General features: G+C 40.5%; 1 protein-coding gene across 1 annotated transcript in view; it reads left to right on the top strand.

The window, feature by feature from the left end:
• Nucleotides 1-26097, top strand: part of NUP205 (nucleoporin 205) — a 35980-nt gene extending 9883 nt beyond the window's left edge. The window contains exons 11-43 of the mRNA XM_053406805.1: nt 194-344; nt 1614-1819; nt 2105-2287; nt 3411-3461; nt 4098-4307; nt 4735-4834; nt 5306-5443; nt 5722-5911; nt 6732-6852; nt 7345-7426; nt 7926-8090; nt 8952-9076; nt 9381-9495; nt 10461-10610; nt 11760-11834; nt 12908-13065; nt 13591-13671; nt 14490-14681; nt 15205-15475; nt 15683-15781; nt 16313-16461; nt 18138-18329; nt 19449-19570; nt 20146-20284; nt 20463-20589; nt 20850-20926; nt 21081-21209; nt 21371-21497; nt 21952-22118; nt 22660-22783; nt 23965-24093; nt 25110-25183; nt 25763-26097. Coding sequence (XP_053262780.1) covers nt 194-344; nt 1614-1819; nt 2105-2287; nt 3411-3461; nt 4098-4307; nt 4735-4834; nt 5306-5443; nt 5722-5911; nt 6732-6852; nt 7345-7426; nt 7926-8090; nt 8952-9076; nt 9381-9495; nt 10461-10610; nt 11760-11834; nt 12908-13065; nt 13591-13671; nt 14490-14681; nt 15205-15475; nt 15683-15781; nt 16313-16461; nt 18138-18329; nt 19449-19570; nt 20146-20284; nt 20463-20589; nt 20850-20926; nt 21081-21209; nt 21371-21497; nt 21952-22118; nt 22660-22783; nt 23965-24093; nt 25110-25183; nt 25763-25915 — 4572 coding nt within the window. The 3' untranslated portion in view covers nt 25916-26097. The remainder of the gene's footprint in view (nt 1-193; nt 345-1613; nt 1820-2104; nt 2288-3410; nt 3462-4097; nt 4308-4734; nt 4835-5305; nt 5444-5721; nt 5912-6731; nt 6853-7344; nt 7427-7925; nt 8091-8951; nt 9077-9380; nt 9496-10460; nt 10611-11759; nt 11835-12907; nt 13066-13590; nt 13672-14489; nt 14682-15204; nt 15476-15682; nt 15782-16312; nt 16462-18137; nt 18330-19448; nt 19571-20145; nt 20285-20462; nt 20590-20849; nt 20927-21080; nt 21210-21370; nt 21498-21951; nt 22119-22659; nt 22784-23964; nt 24094-25109; nt 25184-25762) is intronic.
• The last annotated feature ends 357 nt before the right edge of the window (nt 26098-26454 follow it).

Raw genomic sequence — 26454 nt, 5'->3', positions numbered from 1 at the left:
AAGGGGTGGGGAATTCTTGTACAACAAATACCAGTTTTAAGAAAATCAAGGCTAGAAAGGTGATTTGATTTTGGTTGTTAGCGTCTGAACAGATTGTGTACATTACAAGTTATTTTAAAACTTTAACTTTGGGGGCCTTTGGCTTTTTGGCATATATTTCTTCCTAGGTAAATGTTTCTATACTTTTTTGTAGGTTGTTTTGTCTAAATTTGTTAGACAAATGGGAGACCTCCTTCCCTCAACAATTTACATTCCTTACCTGAAAATGCTCCGGGGATTAGCCAACGGGCCTCAATGCGCTCATTACTGCTTTACTTTGCTGAAGGGCAATGGCAGCAGCCATGGTAAGAAATAAGGCCTCAAATAGGCCAACATACTTTCCCATTCACTTGAATCTGTTGCAGTGGAACCTCAGTATTAATGCATTATTTGCAAGGCAGCCTATCATGAAGCAGACAAGGAAGTGAATGCTTTAGTCTTAAGCTTTTCATATTTCAATATGCTATGTTCTTAAGCGCATTTCTAGTTGATGTTTATCTGTGTTCACTATAGCTTGTTCGAAGTGTAAACTTTGCAGCTGCCTTTTAGGAAAAGAACAAAAGTAACAGACCACATGTAAAAGGTTCCAAGTTCAATACCTGCCATCTCCAGGTTGGGCTGGAAAAGACTTTTGCCTCAGACCCTTGAGAGCCACTGCCGGTTCGTGTGTGGACAATACTGAGTTAGATGAACCAGTGGTTTGATTCAGTATTAGGCAGCTTTCATCATGTCTGAGGGACAGAGTATTTTGGTATAAATCAGCAAACTTTTTCCGCAGGGGGCTGGTCCACTGTCTCTCAGACCTTGTGGGAGAATCCCCCCGACTCTCCCCTTCCTTCTCCACAGCACTGGACGAGCCCTGGTGGCTGCTCACCTGTGCCTTGTGAGCAGCAGGGGCTGGCAGCAGCAGAGGGATAATGAGCGGCGTGAAAGGGCTGGCTCTGGAGAAGGGCTGCTTAAAATGGCGCTCAGCCAACTGCGGTTCAACAAAGCCCAGCCCCCTTCCTCCTCTAGGCAGGGCGGGGAGAAGCCAGGAAGAGGGAGGGAGGAGGCGCCGCCACCGCGGTGTGTGTGTGTGGGGGGGGGAATGGCGCAGCCCAAACGATCAGAATCCCCATGCCGATCCACGCAGCAATTCCCAGACCATCTGCGGGCCAGATCCAGAAGGCAATTGGGCCGCATCCGGCCCTCAGGCCTTGGTTTGTCGACCCATGGTATAAACAAATGGGACCCGCAACCAAATGTTGCAGTGTGGAGTGCTCCTGTTAAGGATTCAAGGAAGCCATGCCCTTTCTAGGCTACTGCATTCCATCCTCCTCTACTCCCCCCCCCCAACTATCAGTTTGTTTTCCCTGCCCACTAAGCATACTCAGTTGTTTTGGTTTCCCTTTGCAGCTTTTTCCACCGAAGATTTTTTTGTGTTTTTTAATATTAGAATATAGGATTGCTAGTGCTTTTCAGATGATATACAATAAAAATGTTTAATCTTAAATTTAGGGCAGGTTTTGTTTTTTCAGGTGTAGGCTTAGTTAACATAATCTGTACTCACACAGATATTTTTCTCCCCCTTCTAGCTGAAAACATCCAAGGAGCAGGTGGCAGTCCTGTCTCCTGGGAGCACTTCTTCCACTCTCTGATGCTGTACCATGAGCACCTGCGGAAAGATTTGCCTAGTGCAGATAGCATTCAGTATCGTCACCTTCCTCTCAGAGGCATCACCCAGAAAGAACAGGATGGATTGATTTCATTTCTGCAACTTACAGAAACTATAGTGAAATGGGTAAGCAGGCCTTTCCTTTAATGGTTGATGCATTCGGGATTCCGTTTGTCCATTATTTCATTAATTAAGTTGGCTTTACAAACCCAGCACATTTTATATTAAAAGTCAGATGTACTAGAGGAAAATTGATATAGCCGTTGATAGACTTGAACTGAAGTTCATTTTGACTGGGAGAAAAATAGAAAGTAAGGATACTTATTCGTAATATAATTGGCCCCATAATGACATTGCTTAGCTTTTGTTTGAATCATCAGAGGTCACTGGTGCTCTTTCTTTCCTCTCTAGAGTGAGAATGCCCGCTTGGCTCTCTGTGAACACCCTCAGTGGACACCAGTGGTTATAATTTTGGGACTTCTGCAATGTAGCATCCATCCCATTTTGAAAGCAGAGTTATTAGAGACTCTTTCAGCCTTTGGGAAATCTCCGGAAATTGCTGCTTCCCTGTGGCAGTCATTGGAATACACCCAGGTATCTTAACTTTTTCCATGGCAGTTTAACTCTTAGTGCAATCCTGTACGTATTCGGAGACTATTTAGCAATGCATGCTCTGAATACTAGAAGTTTATGCTTTCCCCCAAATTCTATTTTATTCAACTTGCTAGTTCTTACTTAAAAATCAGCTGGCGTTAATTATATGCATGGCATTGTTTTCTGTATTTGGAATGTTGGGCTGGAAAAAGTCCAATTGTGATGTATTATTTGCTTATGTATTATAAATCTGTACTGGCAGATTCTGAATAAGGTTAAGAAGAAAGGCAGATTTCCCTTTTTGTGGAGAGAAAGTGGGAATGTGTCTTGAGGTAAAGACAGCTGGTCACGCTAGCACTCTAGTCCTTTTAGGTCCGATCAACAAAATCTTGCTGCCTATAAGGGAGAGCCAGCACAGATGCAATGCAGCCTTATATTTAATAATTTTCCTGGTAATCCTAGGTGACCAGGTATTCAATAAAGCAAATGAGCAAGTTGGTGGTGGAGAAGTGGATTGCTGTGTCCCTCCTCGACTTTTTAGTAGAAGCAATTTTGTTAATAGCTTGTGTTTCTATGCTAGCTGCAGAAGGGAGCTGCTTTTATTCTGTGGTCAACATGGAAATTTAGGCTAGTAGCCTCTTAGCAGGTTTGTAAACATTGGCGGACTTGTAACTTTTGTGTGCTCATTTCCTTGGTGACGGGAAAAGCCGATAGGACTTTGCACTCCTTCCCCATAGTTCCTCCTTTCTTGTGCAGGTTTTCCATTCTCCTTTCGTCACCAGTGTTAGCTGTGGTTAGTTGTTACATTTGCACTATCTGTGAATTTGCAAGGGAAGAGGGAGCATGTGGTTCAACCCCATAATCGTGGTTAAGGAACGGGAAGTGTTACATTTGCATTAGTCCGGTGTTCTCTACTGGGACGGGTATTTTCAGGTGCTGCATTAAAAGCTTGTTGGATAGAGTTTAATCTGTCTTTCTGGAAGGGTGACAACACCTTTTCATATGGGTAGAAGCTCTTGAAAAAGAGTGTGCAAGATAAACAGTGTAGCTCATTTTTTTAGCTCTCATGTTCTTTCGGTGATTATGAAAAATCATTTCCTTTCTCTCTTGTTTGTTTTGAAAGATACTACAAACTGTCAGAACTCCAGGCCAAAGACAAGCCATTGGCATTGAGGTAAAATCTGTTTCTAGTTAGCTACATGGTTGTACAAAGTGAAAAGCTGTAGGACTGCTTCAGCAAAGAGGAGCTTCAGAGTCTTTTACTTGCATATTTAAAAATAGTAATAATAGTGCACATACTCTTTTTTTTTAAAAAAAAAGTCAAATTGTTCAGAAAAGTCAAAAGGGGAAAAAAATCCTTACAAGATGAGTAGACGCTTGAAATTGGTTGTGATGAGCGTTCTGATCCTGTGTAGATTTAAGCATGCCTAAACCAATTGAAGTCAATTGACTTAGATGCATCTGACTCTCAAACTGCAAGCACTGTTGGAAGCAATGGGGGTTGTTGTGACTAAACTTATTTCACTGATTACTAATTAACTTGGCTGTGACTAGTTTCAGCTTAATTGAGGCCATAGACATTGAAAAGCAATAGGCAAATTAAAAACCTACTAAAATTTAATGCCCTACCCCCTTTTAGTCATTTTTTGAAGGCAAACGTGCCTTGTGCTGTCCATCTGGTTGCGGTGAAACATGAGAATCTATTGTAATTGTGTAAAAAACCCAAAAAAACTTCTATGGATACATTCTGACATTATGATGCAGTAAATTACATTCTTAATAATGTTTGTTTCTCTGTTTTCCTGCAAAGGTTGAATTGAATGAAATTGAATCCCGGTGTGAGGAGTATCCTTTAACTCGTGCTTTCTGCCGGCTCATTAGCACACTGGTGGAGAGTTCATTTCCTTCTAACCTGGGCGCTGGCTTGCGCCCACCAGGCTTTGATCCATATCTGCAATTTCTGAGAGATTCTGTGTTTCTTCGATTTCGTACAAGGGCCTATCGGCGAGCTGCTGAGAAGGTAGCTTCTGCTTCTAAATATGTATTGTTTTTAAATGTTGACTTTTTAAAATAATGTGATGTTTTGCTAATTTCTGCCCCTAAGATTTATAGCTAATCACATTAAATCTGAATTGAGCCAGTGACTGGGTTCTGTGTATTCCACTGCCATAACATGACGCTCAGAGTTAGAAAATTAGCAATACTTAAGAAGGACTGTAGCTCAGTAGTAGAGTCAGGTACAATTCCTGGCCATCTCCAAGAGTGGCTGGGAAAGGCTTCTGTCTGACTGCATGGAGAGCCACTGCCAGACAACATAGATTGTACTGAGCTACTTGGACTAATAGCCTGATTCTGCATAAGGCATCTTTTTATCTTACTAAAATGGGAAGCTGAGGTTTGAGATGTCCACTTTTAAAATAATATTTTATGCGTGCTTTTCTTGACAGTGGGAAGTAGCGGAAGCAGTTCTAGAGGTTTTTTACAAACTGCTGAGAGATTACGAACCTCAGCTTGAAGATTTTGTGGACCAATATGTGGAGTTACAAGGTATGCAGTTTCCTGGTTTGTCTTTAGCTCTGTTTTTGTATCTTGTTTGGGGAAGAAAGCAAAATGGTGACCAGTTCTCCTGCTGGCTTTTAGACCAAAATGGACTGCTGCTGGTGCAGGACTTCCTCACTTCCCTGCAGTCCCCCCCCCAAAAAAAATTTACTCTTAGGGAACTCACTGGAGCAGATATGGGGAGGGTCTTCAGACTCAGAAAAATAGTTCTGGGGGAACCTAGCAAAGAGGAATTGACTATAGTCTAACAGGCAAACAGAATGAGCAAATACAAAGTTATAAATTCAGAGAAGAAAGTACTACAATGTAAAAAGCAGCTGGATTTTGTCATTGTTTTGAAGCTGATATAGGAGAAGAAGGGGTGGTGACTGTATTTAGATTTGCTTCGAAAAAAAGCAATGGAATTTTTTTGACAAACTATAATGCTGATATTACTGAATTGTGCTTTTAATTTTTTAGGAGAAGAAATTATAGCTTATAAACCACCTGGATTTAACCTGATGTATCATCTGTTGAATGAGTCACCAATGTTGGAACTGTGTCTTAGCTTGCTGGAAGAAGGGGTTAAACAACTAGATACCTATGCTCCTTTCCCTGGTATGTAGCAAAAATAAATTAAAAATTCAACTTAAAAAAATATTTTGATGCTACTTACTGTATAGCCAGTGAACTGAATTCTTCATTATGTAGATCCACTGCAAGGAAAGCTGTTGAATAAAAGTTGGCCATTCTTGAGTGGGGTCTTTTAATACCAACGGTGATTTATTATGGCTCTATTAATGCACATATGTAGATTGACTGCAGCATTATTTGTTTCCCCCATAAGCCTTCTAGGCATGGAAGTGGGATTGTCTTTATTTTCTTTCCTTCCACAGGAAAGAAGCACTTGGAGAAAGCTGTACAGTATTGCCTTGGCCTGCTTAATCTGACCCTACAGAAAGAGAACCTTTTCATGGACTTGTTAAGGGAAAGCCACCTCTCCCTGATTGTTACATCCCTGGAACAGCTGCTGCAAGGAATCAACCCTCGGACTAAAAAGGCAGACCATGTGGTGAATATTGCCAGGTAGAACCAATGCATTTAGAAAGACAGATGTGGTTCTAGAGAGACTGGCATAATGTGAGACCATTGTGTGCCTGCTGAGAGGTTCCTGCAGCTTGCTCTGCTCCTTACACAGATTATCACTATTCAGCCCACTACAAAGAAATCAAATATTGTCTCTGTACTGACCTGATTTTAAGGATCGGGTCCAAATTATGAGTCTATTCTGAGCAGTTGCATATGTCTGAAAGCCTTTGGGGTTTCCCCTGGGTCTGCTGATGCCCTCCTTCTGTGTGTGTGTGTGTGTGTGTGTGTGTGTGTGTGTGTGTGTTGTTTTGGTTATAAATGGCTGGCATTCGGAACAAATGAGAGCTATTTGTGTATAATATGATTTAGTATCATCTATACATGTCTGATGTAGCTGCATGCAGCAGCAGCATATGAGGGTGGAGTAGGGAGAGCAGTAGCATCACCTTGCTGGTGGCAGTGGTGCTGTGTTTGTGTCAGTGGAACAGGGCAAAGCAGTGGCAGGGTTGACAACGGCAGCCCACAGGTGTGCACAGCAGTGATGGCAACCCAGAGCTTGACCTTGCTGCTGCCTCATGCCATCTCTGTCACAGTGAGCAATGCTGCTGCTGCTATTCTCGCCTCCCTTCACCTGCTTCTGCATATATATTTTTAGCCTCAATACTAATTTTTATGAATAATAATAATTTTATTATATGTACCCCACCCCAGCCACTCTGGGCAGCTTCCAGCATGGAAGCATTATTAAGGCTCCCTTTCCCCCTTTTTTCTGGCATTTCTAGTTATTGACAATTCCTATGTTCTTGTAATTTTCAAGGTATCTTTATCATGGCAATACCAATCCTGAACTGGCTTTTGAAAGTTCCAAGATCCTGTGTTGCATTTCCTGTAATTCTAATATTCAGGTCAAATTGATTGGAGATTTCACACAAGACCAGGTAACTGTTGTTACATTTGTTTTTTATGCAAGGGAGGGGAAGAATGATGTAGCCAGCACATGCCTTTACTGTTAGAATGGTTTCTAACCAGGTCAGAGTTGTTTACATTTGTATGGTTCTCAGGACCTTCCCATCTAGTCAGCAATCAAATCTTACTTAACTTTAGCATTAAGGCTTCTTCATGTAACTTGGGATCATTTTCCAAGACTCTCTACAACTGATTTCTGGGAGGAGGAGTCTGAAGATCCTTTATGGTCTGCATAGGACCATATAACTCAAAAGATCTGCATTGGCTACCTGCACAACACAAGGGCCGTTAAGATGTTTTGATGTATTAAATCCTGAAGTCTCAGGACCCAGTTTCCTGAAAGAGACTTTCTCCCTATATTGTTCTGCCTGGGCTTCAAGATAGGCAGGGGAGGTCCTAAATCAATCTGTCATTGTATAATACCTCACTATCTTCTCATTTCCATTCTTTGGTTGCAAATCCAGAATATCAGCCAGAAACTAATGGCTGGGTTTGTGGAATGTTTGGACAATGAAGCTGCTGAAGAAATCATTAATCCTGATGAAGGTATGAAAGTAGTCCATGTTTTTTGTATAATAAAATAAGCTGCAGGATACCTGAGAATGAATTATCAAGGATCCTCAGAATGTGACTATTTGCAGAACTGAAAACCATTTTATTAATATATTTTTGGCCTATAATTGAGTTCAGAATCGTGTGTCCTTTTTTCTTATTTTTATAACATTTTGGGCAAAAGGCAGAGCACTAATTTGCAAGCTAGTTTTAAAAGCAATTCTATTAAAGTCACTGCTCCACGAAATACTTTTATGTGGATGGACTGGCAATTTATACTGCTGATAATTCTTTGAGGCATGTTGACACGTGGAAATACTTTCGTGTCCGCTTCCCTGCCTGGATAGGTCAACACAAGTGATTAGGCAAGTGCCTATTTTCCCTGTTGTAACAAAAATATTGTACATTATTGCAAATCATGTATGTTTCCATTGGATATTAGAATTGAGCACTTCATGAATTTGTATCACTGATGTGTATTTTTGGTTCCCAGAACTTGAAGCTGAAAGGAAGCAGGCCCCAATTTACCATGAAACAAGGATTAACATCCTGAACCTTCTCATCGCCTCTTTGGAGTGCAGCCCACCAAATCTTGCCTTGTATCTTCTGGGTTATGAATTCAAGAAGCCTGTGAGCAACACAAACTTGCAAGACCCAGGTACATGGCTGAAGAGGGCAGGGTGGGGGAGCTGCTGTTCATATGTTGGAAGGAATCAGCTCAGTAGTAGAAGGAATTTATTTTTGCCCAGAATGGGCAGAAGTTTCACGCTCAGTAGACATAACAAAATGATCTACGTCAGGCTTCCTGAAACTTGGCCCTCCAGATGTTTTGAGACTACAGTTCCCATCATCCCTGACCACTGGTCCTGCTAGCTAGGGATCATGGGAGTTGTAGGCCAAAAACATCTGGAGGGCCAAGTCTGAGGAAGCCTGATCTACGTCAAGAGTACTTTACTGTGAGTGATTACAGCTATGACCACATGTTTCATGCCGGCCAGCTGCAAGTGAAAAGTCTTGCAAAAACCAGACACCTTGCAAAACCCGGCAAGACCCAAGAGGAGTCAGACTGAGCCAGATTTAACCCTGCTCATCAGTTGATGTGTGGGGCATTAAATCCTGCTGCTTTGGGGGTGGGAACAGGCATGCAGCAAACCCCACTCTCCCGACCATCAGCTGACATGAATGGGTGTGGCTTGGGGAAAATTGACCCCCTGGAGGACCAGGATTGGCCCACAGGCCGAAGGCTGCCCACCCCGATCTACTTGCTGTTCCGTTTGTTAATTATCTTTTCAAATTAGTAAGCAGTATTAACATTAGTGTGCTGTAGAAAGTATATATAAATTTGACAAAATGAATGAATAATTGGATCCTTGCCATAGTCCAGTTTTGATAAAATGCAATGTTAAATTAGAGTAAAATATTTGCTATTTTTGTGAAGTAAATCTTAAAAACAGGGTGATGTTTCGTTTCTATACATCATGCACAGTTTCCCCCCTAAATATGAATGTTGCATCTTCAGGTGTATTGGGCTGCCCTAGAACTTGCCTACATGCTATTTTGACCATACTGGAGAATGGTACCGAAACAAGGTCTGGTCCCACAGCAGTTCAACAATCTCCTCATCTAGCAGAATTGTGTTACCAGGTATACATGATATTTCCTGTTTTAGGAAAGCTAAAATGGGGTGCTCTGTATAAATCCAATGAGCTTTCAATTTGGAGGGAATTAATTTTTTCAGTTTACTAATATAATTTCAGTTTTTTAAAAAACTGAAAACATTGCAGTCCTACTCAGAAGTATGTCTCATTGAATTGAATGGGATTTACTTCCAGGTAAATGTGTATAGGATTGCATGAGTAGATCTGAGTTTAAATATAATACTTAATTAGAAATATTTTGGCTAGTATTAAAGGAAACTAATATCTGGATTTCCTTCTTGTTCAAACAGGTGATCTATCAGTTGTGTGCCTGCTCAGACACTTCAGGCCCGACAATGAGATATTTGAGAACCAGCCAGGATTTTTTGTTCTCTCAGTTGCAGCATTTACCATTTTCTGTCAAAGGTACGACTTTTCAAGTACAGTCTCATAATTTTGTTTCTAGCAAGTTATTTATAGCCTGCATTTAAGAAATTAAAAACTTGTCCAGTAGCACCTTAGAGACCAACTGAGTTTGCTCTAGGTATAAGCTTTCGTGTGTGTGCACACTTCTTCAGATACTGAACAATTTTTTTATTTTTTATTTTGACTGTGTCAGACCAACACGGCTACCTACTTGAATCTGGATTTAAGAAATATTATTTACAAGTGGCTTGCAAAATATACACAAAAAATATTAGTTAGAATATTTGTAACATCTACTTCATAAAACTAGTAAAAACAACAAATAACCCAGCATTAGCTAGAAAAAAACAGATCACAACACCATTTATGTCACTCAGTCTACAAGTAGTCACTGAAGACCATGACAGAGAATATCTTCAAGGCCCTTTTAAAAGTATTGAAGAATGAGGCATTCTGGATCTCATATAGCACTGAATAAAACTTGAAGAGACACCAGTGATCTTACATTCTTTTTTCAATTCTCATTCATTGCTTGGAAGAATCACTTCTTCTGTTTTGCCTTTTTAACAGAATTTGGAAAGTCTCGTCTTAGCAAGATTTGCAAATTCTTGTCCTGGCAGGGAGAGAAAAGTCATTTTTCCTTTTGTGTATTTGTAGGTATCTTAGAGCCACTCTGTGTGCATTATTTTTTTCTAATAAGGTGATTAATGTCCATGTTGTGCAGTTGGAGGGCCAAGAGAATATACATTTCAAAAGCGGCTCCTCTTTTTCAGGGCTTTGCCATTAATTACATTGTGTGGAAAGCTGCTTTACATAAACAACTTCCCACATAGAGAGCAATGCCCCATTTGCTTACATTTCCAAGCAGCAGATGTGTAACAAAAATAACATGAGTCCAACCAGCAATGGTAGACTCTTCTGAAGTGTCTGTATTGCTCCCATTCTTGCCCTATCTTGACTTTCAGAGCATGAGATTCCAGCTTTGAACCAGATGTCCTGGCTAATGAAGACGGCCTCTATAGAATTGCGTGTTACTTCACTGAACCGCCAGCGTTCTCACACACAGAGACTCCTGCACCTCCTTCTGGATGACATGCCTGTCAAATCCTACTTAGGTAAATGGAGCACGGAAGGCTGCTCTAAGAATCAAAGACTGCTCATATCTAAAGGGCTCCTTTCCATTTTTTTATTACTTTCCACGTTCATATCTGAATGATATAATGCTTTCCTTACACTTTATAGTGGCTAACCTTGGAAGTAAATATAAGCCAAGGTTTCAGACCACATGAATTAGCAGTCATGTTGTGGGCCGTACTTAGCATTTATAGTACACTCTATATATTTTATAGCACTTGAGACATAATACCACACACACTATGGAATCATTATAACCTTACAATATTTTAATGCATTTATTAGGCTGGAATTTCCCTAGGTAAAGGTAAAGGGACCCCTGACTATTAGGTCCAGTCGTGGTGGACTCTGGGGTTGCGGCGCTCATCTCACTTTATTGGCCGAAGGAGCCGGCGTACAGCTTCTGGGTCATATGGCCAGCATGACTAAGCCGCTTCTGGCGAACCAGAGCAGCGCACGGAAACGCCGTTTACCCTCCCGCCAGAGCGGTACCTATTTATCTACTTGCACTTTGATGTTCTTTCGAACTGCTAGGTTGGCAAGAGCAGGGACCGAGCAATGGGAGCTCACCCCGTTGCGGGGATTCGAACTGCTGACCTGATCGGCAAGTCCTAGGCTCTGTGGTTTAATCCACAGCGCCACCCGCGTCCCGGAATTTCCCTAGAAAGCAACATTTTTAATTTTTAAAAGTCCTTTGCTAAGTTTGAATTTGTGCAACTTTGCTTTCATTCATTTGGGAAAAGCTCTCCAAGGAGTATACAAATAAAATTTTCAGTGAAACACAGCTAAAATCCATAAACTGATTTAAAACAAATATGCATTAAACTATCATAATTGAAAGCAAAGATAAAATCGAGAACTTTAACAACAAATATTGGTAACTAAATAATGTCTGAATATGCTTGCTGAAGCAGAAATTTTTCAGCAGCAATCTAGCACAATATAGTGAGGGTGACTGCTTAATGTCATTAAACAGGGAGGTCCAAGCCACACTAATGAAATGCCTCCTCATATGGAGATCATGTGAGACTTGTAAAAGTGCAAGATCCGCAGATCAAAGTGATCAAATAGGTCCGCATGGGGCAAGGCAATCTCTTAAGTAAACTTTTTCAAAATTTCAATCCTCTTAGCTGAAGGTGAAGGAGGCATAGAAGATGAAAGCCGGTCTGTTAGTGGGTTTCTTCATTTTGATACTGCCGCCAAAGGTAAGTCTCGTTGTGGCTGGTTTACTCAGTCCTTCTATCCTGGATTAGAACCTGAGCAGTCTGTGTCCTGTCTTTGCTTTTGCTTATATTGAGAAATTGGTGGCTATGAGCCAGGTGAATTAATTTAACTGTAAACTATTGTTTCAATGTTGTGTCAGCGATCTAAAACACAACTGTTTCATGTACAGCAGGCATGAGCTATAAATCTGTATACTAATTTGCAGTTTGTTGGGCTGTTTATTGCACCTCCCGGGGTCTTTTTAAATAACCCTTTTTGTGGTCAGTGTGACAGAGCTCCTGGTGGGGGGGGGCAGGGAGAGAGAGCCTCAACAAACACTATTGCAATCAAACTGCTGTGTGCATTACAATATCTTGGTCGGATAGGGTTGTACAAGTCCAGGATCTGACTATATGTCAAAGACAGGGGACCTCTGTCTCACAGGCTAGATTTGGCCCATCAAGTCTCCCCATTTGGCTCGCCAGGCTGTTTTCTCCAAACCGTGCCTACCTGCCATATGTAAAGTGTGGGGCAAGTAGAGATGTGACAGAAGAAAGCAAGATGGAACTTCCTCTATATCAGCTGGTGCATGGGGAGTTCAATTCCGCTTGGTTCAGGAGCACAAAAGACATCTCCTATGGGGAACTTGCGCGCTCCAACCTTGCAGAGAGCAGGATTGAATTCACCATGCATCAGCTTTTGTGTGGGAAGTTCAGTCCTGCTTGTTCACTAGCTCTCCCCATCACTGTTAGGCTAACACTGAGAGGGGGGCAGGACCACCCACCTGTCCGTCACTTGATGTCATTTGGCCCAGAGGTTGAGGGTGGAATGAAATATCTGGCCCTCCAGGCCAAAAGGTTTTCCCACCCTGCTGTAAGTAGATATTTGTGCCTACATCTAACATTTCAGGTTTAAATGTTTCCCTTTTTATATATAGAATTTACGGAAACCATTAGGAACAAAATTAAATTATAATCAGAAAGCTCTTTCCATTAAAGCTGCTTTAACTTCTGTCTTCAGAATTCAGTTAAACTCTGATTCTTCCATTTCTGAATAGATTTTTTCCCTTCCTTAGTACGCAGGAAGGTCTTGAGCATCCTAGACTCAATTGACTTCAGTCAAGAGATCCCAGAACCTTTGCAGCTGGATTTTTTTGACCGTGCTCAAATTGAGCAGGTCATTGCCAACTGCGAGAACAGAAGTGCACGTGGACCAGTTATCTGCAATGTCAAGGTGAGCAATTTCTAGAAACCTCTGTACCTGGCTTCACAGTTTAAGGGTGTAGTGCAGCAAACATTATGTATATTCCGTATGTATATTTTTTATTTCTGTGGAAGATTTTTTGATAAAACCTTAACTCTCCCACTGACTTCAGTATGTCAGCATTTACATTAGTAGCCTCTCAAATGTGAGAATTAACGTTGGAATAATTTATATAGGCTTTTATTTACATACCTGATAGTGATATGGTTATCTTCAGGTTCATACCACTGTTGTGCCAGCTTCTTTACAAAACACAGTGCCTTATATTGAATGTCTTAAAAGGAAAGCTGACATTTCAAGTTGAACATTGTTGTATTTTCCTTGGCCTGTTTCATTTAAGTTGAACTGGGATGGAAATGAAATTGTGGACCCAAATATGAAATGAATGAAGTGAATCAGAAAGGGAATTAGCAGTGTTTTCATGTTCACAGTTGTCTCCAAATTTTACACATAATAGATTAACAAAAGACACCACTTTCCGTTCTTCAATTCTAGCATCTCCACAAAGTTCTGATTGCTGAAGTTAATGCCCTACAAGGGATGGCAGCCCTTGGGCAGAGACCTTTGCTCATGGAGGTAAGACCACTTAAAACGTGTAAGCTTGATTGAAACCTGGGAAGTTGCCATATACAGAATCCATTTATTGGTCCATTTATCTCAGCATTGTTGACACTGACTGACTTCATGCAAGGGCCCTACATGGAGGTGCTGGGGATTAAACCCAGGACTTTTTTTGACATGCATAGCATGTGCTCAACCACAGTTGTGGCCATTTCTTGAAAAACAGCTGCACAGATTATTTTACTACTAATTGTTTTTTGGAAGAGCCCAATATCTGTCATTCATTTATATAGCTCTTTTCACTTTATAAATGCTTTCAGATAAATTACTTTGCAATACTTCATTTATTGTGTCAGCAGGGCTTGGATGTAGGTAGCGCTGGCAATTCTCGTCTTCCCTAAGGCCACCCAGTGACTGTGATGCTGGTTTCACGATGAAGCAGAGCATCGCTTCTAAGGAAAACCGAGACTGAGAATTCTGCTGCCCAGAAGGGGTGCATAGAAAGCAATTTGAGTTGCTATTTAAAGGGAATCTCAATGGGGAGACAACCCACATTCCTCTGATGGCATCCCCCCCCTTTTAAGCAGCTCCCTGGCAAAATCCTCAAGCTGCTTTTGAAACTTGGCTGAGTTTGAAAGGCAGTCTTAGGGTTCCTTGGGCAACTGCGGAGAACGCAAACATGTGTGCACACTCCCTGCCTGATTATAGGCCAAGGGTATAAAATAAATTAACTTTCTCAGAAGCTACTTTTTAGATATGTCCTTTGCAACTTTGTTTAAAAATAGAGCCTTTTTTTGGTCTCCTATGAGATAACCCTTTCCTTGACCGTCCAGGAAATCAACACAATTCTCCAGTATGTTGTGGAACGGAACAAGCTCCTTCAGTGTCTCTATGCTAAGCGGCATGCTCTGGAGTCCTGGAGGCAGTTGGTGGAAATCATATTAACTGCCTGCCCACAGGACCTTATACAACCTGAAGATAGGCAGCTTATTATCCGTGATCTCTTACAAGATTTGCATGACAAGGTAAGTCCCTTGAAATGACATGGTATGGTGGCGCTGTTGGCCAGTTTGGGTGTCCATTTTGAGTTTTTTAAAATGCACAGTTGAATTATGAAATATCCAATGGTTTCCAATCCATTCATATTTACCAGCAATTTCCCCTAACAAAATCTATGTTCTCTGAGTCAGCTATGCCACTTATTTAGCTTTTGTTACTGTTGCTTCCCAACTTCACTTTACAGACTTTTTAACATTTACTCAAGGGAGGTTTGGGAGGCTGGATATGGGCTTTTGAATGTTCTTGGATTGTCATAGCTGTACTTTTTGGATCCAATCAAAGTAGAGAGTTTGGGGGGCAGGATCCAGCAAGGAGATCAGTGTTTCTGTACCACACACTGCTTCATGATTGAGACACATTTGTCTCATTGCTATTTAAAATTGAACATTCTGCTTACAGTGATTTGTATTATAGATGTCTATAGAAATTATGCAGACGTGTATCACAAGCATGTACCAAAATAGCAACTCTTCCTTTTGTTCCCATAAGATCCTGAATGACGATGCTGCTCAGGAGTTAATGCCTGTTGTGGCCGCAGCCGTGTTCACCCTGACCGCCCACTTAAGTCAATGTGTGCGAACGGAGCAAAAGGAGCCATTTGCCGTCCCTTTGCCCGGGCACTCGCAGTTTGTCTTGATGCTGGATGGTTCTTTCACAATACCACCTGGTTCTGAAGGCATGGTGGTGGGATTCGCCTCTATCGGAGACTCTTCTCTACATATCATATTGAAAAAGATTCTGGATTTCATTCTGAAAACAGGTAATTGTTAATGGCCACTTTAAAATAGTTTCCATAATCTTTGGAGCAGTTGGTTGATGTGCTCCCCAGGTTCTATGGAAAGAGATTGGCGTGTGCATTACAAAAGCCAACATTCTGTAAATAAGTTGAGGTGGATAGCAACAGAAGAATGGGTTATGTTTGCTGTCTTTTTCCACAGTATAAATACCCTTTTTTCCGTCTGAGCAGGTGGTGGCTTCCAGCGAGTGAGAACACATCTGTATGGATCACTGCTTTACTACTTGCAGATTGCTCAGAGACCAGATGAACCAGACACCCTAGAAGCAGGTAGAATACAAAATGGTGATGAAAAGAGAACATGCGCTGCATTTGCAACTATATTTGATCTCTTTATATGACCAGAGTTCACAGTCCCATACTTCCCCCCATTCTCCATCAGCAATAATAACTTTATTTCTGGGGTTTTTTCAGGCTTCCCAAAGCCGTTATTTCCCAGTCCCATATATGTATGAAGCTGACTGGTCAGTTTTATTTCATGCCCCATATCCAGCCTTTGATTTCATCTATGTTCATAGACTGCTGTGACCCAAAAGTGTGAATGGTTAATTTTCTTCTGTCACGAGCACATTTCCATTGAAGGCATCTTGTGTTCTTTCACTGAAGTAAATTGTGTGTGTTTCCCATCAGAGATCATCCGAAGAAGATTTTTTGTTTGTATTTTGTTACAAGTAACGTTCTTTGCTGAGGGATCTGTTTTCTCATTTGAACATTCCAACTAAAATGCTCTCCTCTTCCCCTGCCTATAAAGGCAAATGTAGTTGTTCGCCTTTAATTTTGTCCTTTTCGTCCTCTTTATAGCCAAGAAGACCACGTGGGAGCGTTTAACAGCGCCTGAAGATGCTTACAGTAAATTGCAGAGAGAAAACATGGCAATTATTGAGAGCTATGGTTCTGCCCTAATGGAGGTGGTCTGCCGAGATGCCTGTGATGGTCATGAAATTGGACGGGTAAATAAAATAAGATATTCTGTATTTTAATTTTAAACAGGTTCAGGTCACAATTTGGGGAGAAACACATACTGATGTCTTAATTTTGGAACATTCAAATATTTATTAAAGAATTACTTGACAGTTTAGGATTTTTTAAAAAGAAGTTCAGAAAGTCTTTCATATCTTACATACTTGCATTTGATAATTATAATGCTTTCCTTGTTACATCATTCAGTTTTTACATTTGGAAAAAATGACTGCATTTGTACTTAAAGTTGGTTCTATAGCAGAAAAGGTAGTAGATAATGAAGAGCGAACATAATGTAAGCTATGAAGGTTGGGAAAGAATGCCCAGTGTTTACTCTTGTTCTGTTCTTCATTTTTAAAGCAGTCCATATAGTTTCAATGTAATTCGCCAGTTTGTGAAGAAACACAGTTAATGATTAATAGCATGTACATAATCATGACCAACCAAACTGGACATTATAAAAAAAAGGGTTTTGCCACTAAAAATAGCATCTACATTTGCCATCCCCCTTGATATTGTCTACCCAACTCTTGATATCACAGCAGTCAGTGATCTAGTGTGGGGGTAGGTTAAATGCATGTTTTCCTAGACATTTCTTAAATCTGCAGATTAGTGGCCCATTCACAGATTTTATTTACTATCAGAACTTTTAAAATAATGTCATTTGAAAACAAGAAAATTTCACTAGTTTTTGCTTGTGTGGAGATTTCTTGGAACTAGCACAGCAGCAACCCCCATAGAGCACCTCTGAAACTGGGACATCGTTTTTCTCGCATTTTGCATTCTCGCAAGATATGCCGCTGCAACTGTAGACTAATAACTTCATATAGTACAATATTTGTTGCCATGCTTGCAAATGTAAAACATTAAAGTATTAGGAGCCAGTATCATCTTAGCTAGTCTGCAGATATTGTATATTCCCATTATTTCAACATAGTTAGTAATACCCTGTTTTTAAATAAGCTGTAGCAGATATTACCGTATTTTTCGCCCTATAGGACGCACTTTTTCCCCTCCAAAAATGAAGGGGAAATGTGTGTGCGTCCTATGGGGCGAATGCAGGCTTTCGCTGAAGCTTGGAGAGCGAGAGAGGTCGGTGCGCAGCGACCCCTCTCACTCTCCAGGTTTCAGGAAGCTCTCCGCAAGCCTTGGGAGCCCGCGGGAGTTCCCTGCATCTCGAAGTTGGGGGCGCGCTGCACAGCACGCCCCGGGCTTCGGTTCCCCGACCTGGTTTGGAGGCTGGCAGTGGGGAGAAGCGCGCTGTCCCCCGACCTGGTTTGGAGGCTGGCGGTGGGGAGAAGCGCACTTCTCCCCACCGCCAGCCCCACAAGCTCGGGGGACAGCGCGGAGGCGCAGCACACCTTCCTGCTGTCCCCCGACTTGGTTTGGGCTTCAGGCAGATATCCGCAAGCCGGGAAGTCGCGCCGGTCTCCCAAGGCTTGCGGAGAGCTGCCTGTTCTGGGGGCTGGGGTCGGGGAAAGCCTGAGCTTCCCCCGCCCCAGCCCCACGCCTGGGGGGGGGGAATATATATTTTTTTCTTTATTCCCCCCCCCAAAAAAAAAACTAGGTACGCCCTATGGGCCGGTGCGCCTATGGGGCAAAAAATACGGTAGATAATTTTTGTATCCTTTCTTGAGGAATTTAATCTTTCATTTTTGTTTTTCAGATGCTAGCACTAGCCTTACTTGATCGCATCATCTCTGTAGATAAACAGCAGCAATGGTTGTTGTATCTCTCCAACAGTGGCTATCTAAAAGTACTTGTAGATAGCCTAGCAGATGATGACCTCAAGCTGCAAAGCTTACTTACACCCCAGCCTCCTCTTCTTAAAGCACTGTACACCTATGAGTCAAAAATGGTAAGATCTTAATAACTGTTCAGTGACCTGGGGTCCACACAGCCAAATCCTGGATGAATATTCCAAGATAAGCATGAGCATCATGAACCTGCATACAGCCCCTTTGTGCAAGTAAATAAACAAGCAGGGAAACCACAGTTAACCAAAGCTTCCTGTTACATGCAAACTGGGAATTGGGGTGTATGGCATCCAAACATGCCAAGGTTTGTAAGGCAACTTTAAAACGTGGTTTCATATCATGGCATGTTTGGGAGCCAGTGTTCCTAGTTTGTGTGTAATGGCAAGCTATGGTCAGTTGTAGCTTCCTGGCTTGTTTCTCTATTTGTATGGCAGGAGGAACCAGGGCAAGAGCAAAAGAAACTGTGTGTGGGTACATAGACCTCATGCATAACCTGGCTTAATAAGTGTTGTGTCACATCAGGGTTCCTATTACAAATATTAACTAGATAGAGATGTCTTATTCTCATACTTCTTATAGCTTACTGGTATAAAACACAGGGTGTTCTCCTCTCCACCTGGAGGAAAGTGATGGTGTGGCAGGTTGCTAGACTAGGACTCCTACTTCCATCCTAGCTTTTCTCCACTTCTGTACATAGCAAGTTCTGGATCTGCTCTGCTGTACTGGATCAGGCGAGGTTTTTCCTTTCTGCTCCTCAGCAGTTGCTTGTCTTTTAAGGGGCAGTAGCCTGTATAGCCAGTATCCAAAATCTGAAAACCTAATTCCACATGTGGAGGTTGCTTAAGAATTACATTTCTTAACCTGCAGCTCTTCCACCCCATCCAGTTCTGCATGGCAAGTTGCCTCAGGCTGAGAAGCATTTCAAATGCAGTTTATGACATGTTATGGGGGATCAGTTCATAGATAAAAACCTCTCAGCAATTTCTTAGATTAGTGCAACACCATGTGTTATTCCAAGTTGCTTTTAAATCCTAGAATTCTAAATAAGTGTCTTTTAAATCATGTCCATTGGATGGGTTAAATAAACAAATTTAATTCAGTTTTTGTGTTTTAACTTGAGAGTATGTTTTAAGGTTGCTGACAGAAAAATACTTAAACAAAAATATTGTCCTATGTTCTTTTTGAAATTCATTTTCTTTATTTTTTACAATATGTTTCAGGCATTCCTGACCAAAGTGGCCAAAATACAGCAGGGAGCACTAGAGTTACGTAGATCTGGAGTGATTGTGAAGCTTGCCCAGTGTCAGGTATATGACATGCGACCAGAAACAGATCAGCAGGGGTAAGTGTCATACAATTTGTCCTCAGAGTTATGTCCCAAGTTGCGAACACATCACAAGAACAAAATCTCTCAATGCTGAGGCCCCACTCTGTGTTTTACAACGATTAACATTTATATGCCTTCATTGAATTCATGCTGCTGTGTCAGGAAGGATCCTATCCAAACAGGTATAAGTATATTAGTAATAGTGCGTGTTTGCTGGAGATGTGGTACAAAATTATTTCACTATAAGTAGCTCTGCAGCCTTTGACTCCTGTGCTGCACTGTTGATAGGAACAAGCCTCTCTTGAAATGACTGTGCCATAAGATTTGGACTCCCTCCATGCAGACTGAGGGTGTAGATATGTGAATCAATTATATTTCTTAAAGCTATGTCAGTCTCCTCCACGTCTTTGATTCTTCAAAGGAGGACAAACCATGGGGAGCTCCTGGACCCACTGGACTTTTGCTACCACTCGGCAGAGAGTGGGGGCAGCGCTCAGCTTTCATAACTTTATGTTCTGATGAGTTGCTGTGATATTTTTTAAAATCTACCAGTTAGTTATTTCTCATTTTCTTTTATCTCCTTTCTTCAGAATATTTGGAATGCGAGAAACCCCGGTCTTTATTCCTGCTCCTGTAGAACGCTATCGCCAGATTCTTCTGCCAGCTCTTCAGCTTTGCCAGGTCATCCTCACATCAAGTATGGCAGAGCATGCACAGGCTGCAGGACAGGTAAGGGAAAATGCAAGAAATTCCTAGCGGTGTCGGCTATTCATTACTGTTACTCCTTCCCATAGCAGACTTCATGTTTTATGTTTTGTTATTTCCAAGCTTCTACTGATACATTGTCCTAAAGTTCTTAATTGTATTTTAATTTTATTTCTGTATATACTTTCTTGTTTCGTTATAGGTTTTGCAGTTCCTAATATCACATTCAGACACTATCCAAGCAATCTTGCGGTGTCAAGAAGTCAGTGTGGGCTCCTTGCAAGAACTGGCCTTGCTGACTGGGATAATCAGCAAAGCTGCTCTGCCTGGTGGGTACCTTTGGCAGCCAGTTTATAGCCATTCTAATCATTGACTTTGTTAGATAAATAGAAGCAATATCTCTTTCACCGAACTAACTTATCTTTGTAAAAGTGTGTGCAAACTTTTGACTTGCATAGAACTGAATAGACACGGAAAGTTCACAAAAACTCTTGGGCTAATGTTTATGTGTCACTTATTTGATTATGCATTCTAACCAGAAGAAGAATAAAAATAAGTATTGAGCCCCCATTGTATTATATTTCATTAGGTGCACTAGGTGATTTTGACCTTGATGTTACTGAAGGGATGCAGATTGAACTGCAAGGACATATTGGGCGATTTCAGGTATGCAATTTTATGATCACAACAACTGTTTTGTGTTAATGGTTTGAATTCAACTCCCGCCTCCCTGGCATGACAGACATGCAATAGATATCAAGCAGCTATACCTGGCAAGCAGAAACAGTCATCAGTTTCTCTACATTCCTTTGATTTTCAGCGCCAGTGCTTGGGCCTCCTATCAAGGTTTGGTGGTGGTGATAGATTGCGTCAGTTTAAGTTGCAAGACGATCAAGCAGAGGGAGACAAAGTGAACAAGAGAGATGAAATTGAACTGGCCATGCAACAGGTGAGCCTCTGCTGATTAATACAACTAAAAGTCCCTTTTTCACAATGGTAAAATGTCTGTTTCTTCTTTTTTCTCCCATTATCCTAAGGATGTGGTAGAAGTGACCATGCCTGCACTTTGTACTTGATTGCTGTTAACTTGCTTTTTATATTCCTCTGCAGATCTGTGCCAATGTGATGGAATACTGCCAGTTGCTGATGATGCAGTGTGCCCCCACCTTTGAGCACACAGTTTGCCTCTTCACTCCTAGCCTGTCTGAGACCACTAATCGAGATGGACCTCGACAAGGTTGGTTTGTGGCTTTACTGGTGTAGAACAGGGACTGTATTCCAGAAGCTGAGTTAACACTGGCAAGAAGTTAACGAACCTCGGCATGTTCTTTCTCATATACTGAAGATTCCCTTTACATCGTGTTATGAAATGCCGCAGGAAAGTTTGAGAAATTTTCTATGGCGGATCAGGCTTTTAAAGAGCTTATTTATTATTATATCTTATATATCAGTCTTATATCTTGCCAGCAGTTTTATATGACAGAAATAGTAATTAGGCTTTGAAAATACTGCCTGGATAGCCATATTTGGTTGTGTGAAACATCTATTACAAAATAAGTAATGTGGTTACATGAATTTATCTTCCAGTTTATGCATTAAATTAATTTCAAGGTTTATAAATTTAGGCTTTAACTACTTCCCCTCAGGGAATTTAAGCTAATTTTTTAAACTTGGATTGTAATCTGTTTTAGATCCACAAGCAGCGGTGATTCCTTATTGGCGTTTGCCTGGCTTGGGTATAATTGTCTATCTGTTAAAGCAGAGTGCCAATGACTTCTTCAGTTACTATGACAGCCATCGTCAAAGTGTTAGCAAGTTGCAGAATGTGGAGCAGCTGCCACCAGATGAGATAAAGGAGGTAACCAACTTCAGTTCTCTTTGAGTCTCCTTCAGATTTATTATGCAAAAGAATGTATCATTATTGTAAATAACCAGTTGGTGAAGGAAAGCTTAGTAAATGTATCAGTGGCCATAACATTATTCCAAGATTCAAGAAAACCATCCTGCTGGGTTTTTCTTTCAACGTCTATATTCATACTTACTAACTCTCAGAAGGGCTAGCGTGAGGTAAACATTCCGGGTTTAGACAAATCTAAACATTTTTATTTTCCCTGATAGAATAAGATGACATAATTAAACTATTTTCCCCTATCAAACTTTGCAGAGATCATCAAGTTAGGGATTAGTTTGTCTGAAAATATGTAAATTGATTTCTTTTAAGAAAAAAAGTAGTCATGAATCCAATGCTTCCTATTAAGATGTTTTTAAGTTTTCTGTAAAATAGGATAAAGTCAGACTTTCTGCGTAGTGGAGTCTGTAGGGCTCCTACACATTTTAGTGAACAGCTACACAGTAGTATGTCTAGTATGTCTTTATATGTGTGTTTGTTCTTTTCACAGTTGTGCCAGTCAGTTATGCTTGCTGGAGTAGACAAAATTTCTACTACCCAAAAATACATCTTGGCAAAGCGACGGTTGGTGAAGTTGATCAACAATCGAGCCAAGTTGCTTTCTCTGTGTTGCTGTATCTTTTGATAATTATGATGAGACACTGAAATTTTTACTGGTGAAATTTCTAAGTCAGCTTTTTAAAAAAATTGGAAATTCAGAACTTGTTCATGAAATCTGAGGGAGAGAGGGGCTTATTCGTCAATCTTCACAACTTTAAATATTGACTTTTCTAGATCATGAAACCTTGCAGGGTATGGTACCCAACTAAGCACTCACTCCTTGCAAACCTGAACTTGCAATGTTTACTTACAGATAGATGGAAGTGTCTCCTTCATTCAGATATGCGGTTAACAATGAATAATTTATATCACAAAACTGCATTATCACTGGTCTAAAAACTAGATCCAATGCCCTTCAAGTTTATCAGAATGAATTTTACAGTGTAACATAAGAAAATGTCAAAACCTTGTTTTTGGTTACTGATATGAAACTCATTTCCAAACAGTGGAATGTAGTAAAAGAGAAGGTTCGGCCCCTCTTTAAGAGGCAGAAGTAGTTTCTGGTCTTAAGGGTTTCTTAATTTCTTTTTTGTTTGTTGGACATGTAATGCAAAACTATTAAATTGTTTAATGCTTTATTAGTGTGTGTTGGTGGTAAGGTGGCCTGCAGTTTCTTCTTACACGTGTTTGTTTGGGAAATTACCATTGTAGTGCCTTCTCTGTGACTTTGGAACCCGCCTCCCTAGGGAAGCTAGACAGGCTTCCTTCCTTCTTGTTCCAACAGCCTTTGGGAATTGACTGATTTTAAATAAAGGACTAGTGCTGTGCTGTTGCTTTTTTGTAATTATGTATGTTTGATAGAATTCAAGCTAATTACATATAAAAAATCTGTTTCAATGTTTAATTTTTCTATGTTTTTAGTGGTTTTGGTTTTATCTGTAAGTTGCCTTGAGTCCTGTCAGGGAAAAAGGCAGAGTATAAATATGATGGTGTTTATGGTGATGATAACAATAGGACAGTATCAACAACAGTTTTGTCTCCTACCTGTGTTTTGGAAATATGCATGAATGTTGTGGGGAAAGACCTGCTCTGGATAAATGTGGTCTTGTTTGTGTTAGTACTTAAAGATGGTTAAGTTTTCTAGAACAATGTTGAGACAATATAGGGGTTCTTAGGAGCCCTCATTTCCAAATTCTCTCTCTCGCTCTCTCTCTCTATATATATATGCATTTTCCTTTACTAGAAATGCTTGCAGATATTATAGAAACGTGCCTTTTCATTCTTTGGCGGCACCTAGAACACTATCTGCTACACTGTACCCCTACGGATTCTCAGGATTCTCTTTTGGCCTCCAGGAATCGAATCAAGAGCAGAAGATTACAAGGTAATTTTCCTCAGACTTTTAGGGGTTCTTGTGTTATGCTGTGTGATTAAAGTTACACACTAGGTTATGACAGTGTAATTAAGAATTCTGAATGGTTTTTAGCCTGCTTTAGTAAGTTTAGTGGTAACAATTTTTTATTCAGTCATAAACATTACTTTTATTTGGTGCAAGCAGTATGTGTTTGAATGCAGTTTTGGCTATTGCTGCACCACAGTAGTGCAGGGAGGGATTTCTTGCATTGATTGGACTGATTTTAATTGAATTATCAAACACAGCTGCATTAAAAATAGATGTCTCTTGTTCAACAAAATGTACACTGAAGTACTTTATTATTTTGTTAAGTTCAGCAAACTTGTTGAATGTTGTAAAGTTTTGAGCTACCTCCTCAAGAGGTGAACTCAATAGGTCCTTTCAGGAGGAGTCCTTTGGGGACTAGCCAAGTAGTTTTATGGGGGTGGTAGATGGGCAACAGGTAACATTGATAAGGGAGTTTGATGGGGAGAGATTCCACCAACAAGGTTCAGATCACCCAAGTCATGTTTCCTCTCAGTTCAAAAGAAAGAGTTGACTACCTTTTTCCTATATAGTGTGGAATCTTTGTTTGTGCCCCCATGTGTTCAGATACTTTATGGGACTGATTTGTGGGTTGCGGAAGCTTAATGATCCCACCAGCTGAAGCCAGGTGTATTAATGTTGCACCTGCATACAAGTCACAGAAATTCAGATCGTGGCTTTGCCAAGTTGAAAGCTAGAGGTTGACTTAAAGGAAAACCAGTTTGGTTGCCTGGGACAAGTAAGTCACTTCTACCTGTATGTTTTGGTATAGAGAGGCAATTACTGTATAGACAAAACAAGCTAGAAATCTTAAAGCACAATCCTATCATATCTACTAAGCTGAAAGTGCTCTTGAGTTCAGTGGCACATAGGCTACAGTCCTATAAATTGTTTTATGTTATACATTTTGAAAGCTTGTTTTGTACCTAAAAATAGCTATTGTCATTTTTTTTAATTCCAAGATACCTTCAGTTCAGATCCTAACTTCGATTTTAAAAGTGGATTGAGCAGAGTGAGCCAACTTGATATAGATCAGGTAAGATCTTTCAGATAGTCTTTTCTGGAAACAGTGGCTCAGTTCACACATAATGCTAAGCTAAACCCTGGTTTAGTGTGATGTGCGGACTCCTGAAGAAGAGGCTGCACCTACTCCTCTTCTGCTTTGACTTTATCTGCTCCAGACAAACAAGCTGTAACCTAGTTCATTTTTCAATTTGGGAAGAAACATAGAATAAACTCTGATGAACTTGTAGAACATCATTCATGCTTCCCATTATATCTTGCATAATTACTGAAGATGGCTAGTTACATTTCCACTTCTGGATGAGAGATCCTTCTGAAATAAAATTTAAAAGGAGTACATTGTTAAGATTGCAGTTATCCCTGATCCTTTGATTTTTTTCCTAACAGAGCTTGAGAAATAACTCATTGAGACCAATGTTTTATCATTCAGGGGTTTGTGATATGCCTTCCCCTCACAAAGCCACATAACTTTAATTAGACTTTTTATGAGAGCTGGTATTTCTAAATAACAGAGAAATGTATGTATGTATGTTTGTTTAAAAAGAAGGTGTAATGAACAGAAGTTACATGATTTTTTTCTCCACTCCTCCAGCTTCAGATTGAAGCCATCAACAGTTTTGGGGAATCGCTGCAGAAGAAGCTCCTTGACATTGAAAGCCTCTATTCTAAGGTCCGATCACGCTACACTTTCATTCAAGCACTCGTTAGACGTATCCGTGGACTACTGAGGCTATCAAGGACCTGAAGACTTATGCTTTTGCCTCACTGAAGTTATTTTTTGTACAAGTGTCATTTTCTAAATTATGGTCAAAACTATTTTGCTATATTTTTTCATTCAAATAATGAATCAGTTTTGTGTGATTCTTTCTATTTCCACCTATTGAAGGGGGGGGAATAAACATTTTTTAAATTACATACATACATACATACATACATACATACATACATACAATCATCTTGAGTAGAAGCAAAAAACAAAACTATTATGGAAAGATGTAATTTAAAAGAACAAATTAGATCAGAAATGGGATCTTGGCTGATTTTTCACAGCTGTAACAAGTACAAACCATGCCGATGGGAATAAAGATTGTTTTTTGGGATTCATTTCTTTGATGATTGCCAAAATAGATGTAGAAAACCAACCAACCCACTTCATAAGTAGCCACTCTCCACGTCAGCTGTACTCTTGCCTTACTGCTTCCAAAAGAGAAGTAGTAATAGTTTTGTAGTTTTGTATAATATGCAGTTAGGGATAAAGGGAAAGCAATGTATCCTGGGGAATCT

Source organism: Podarcis raffonei, chromosome 10 (assembly GCF_027172205.1).
Source record: "Podarcis raffonei isolate rPodRaf1 chromosome 10, rPodRaf1.pri, whole genome shotgun sequence".
In the NCBI taxonomy this organism is placed as follows: domain Eukaryota; kingdom Metazoa; phylum Chordata; class Lepidosauria; order Squamata; family Lacertidae; genus Podarcis; species Podarcis raffonei.
This window is presented reverse-complemented; position numbering and strand designations above follow the sequence as displayed.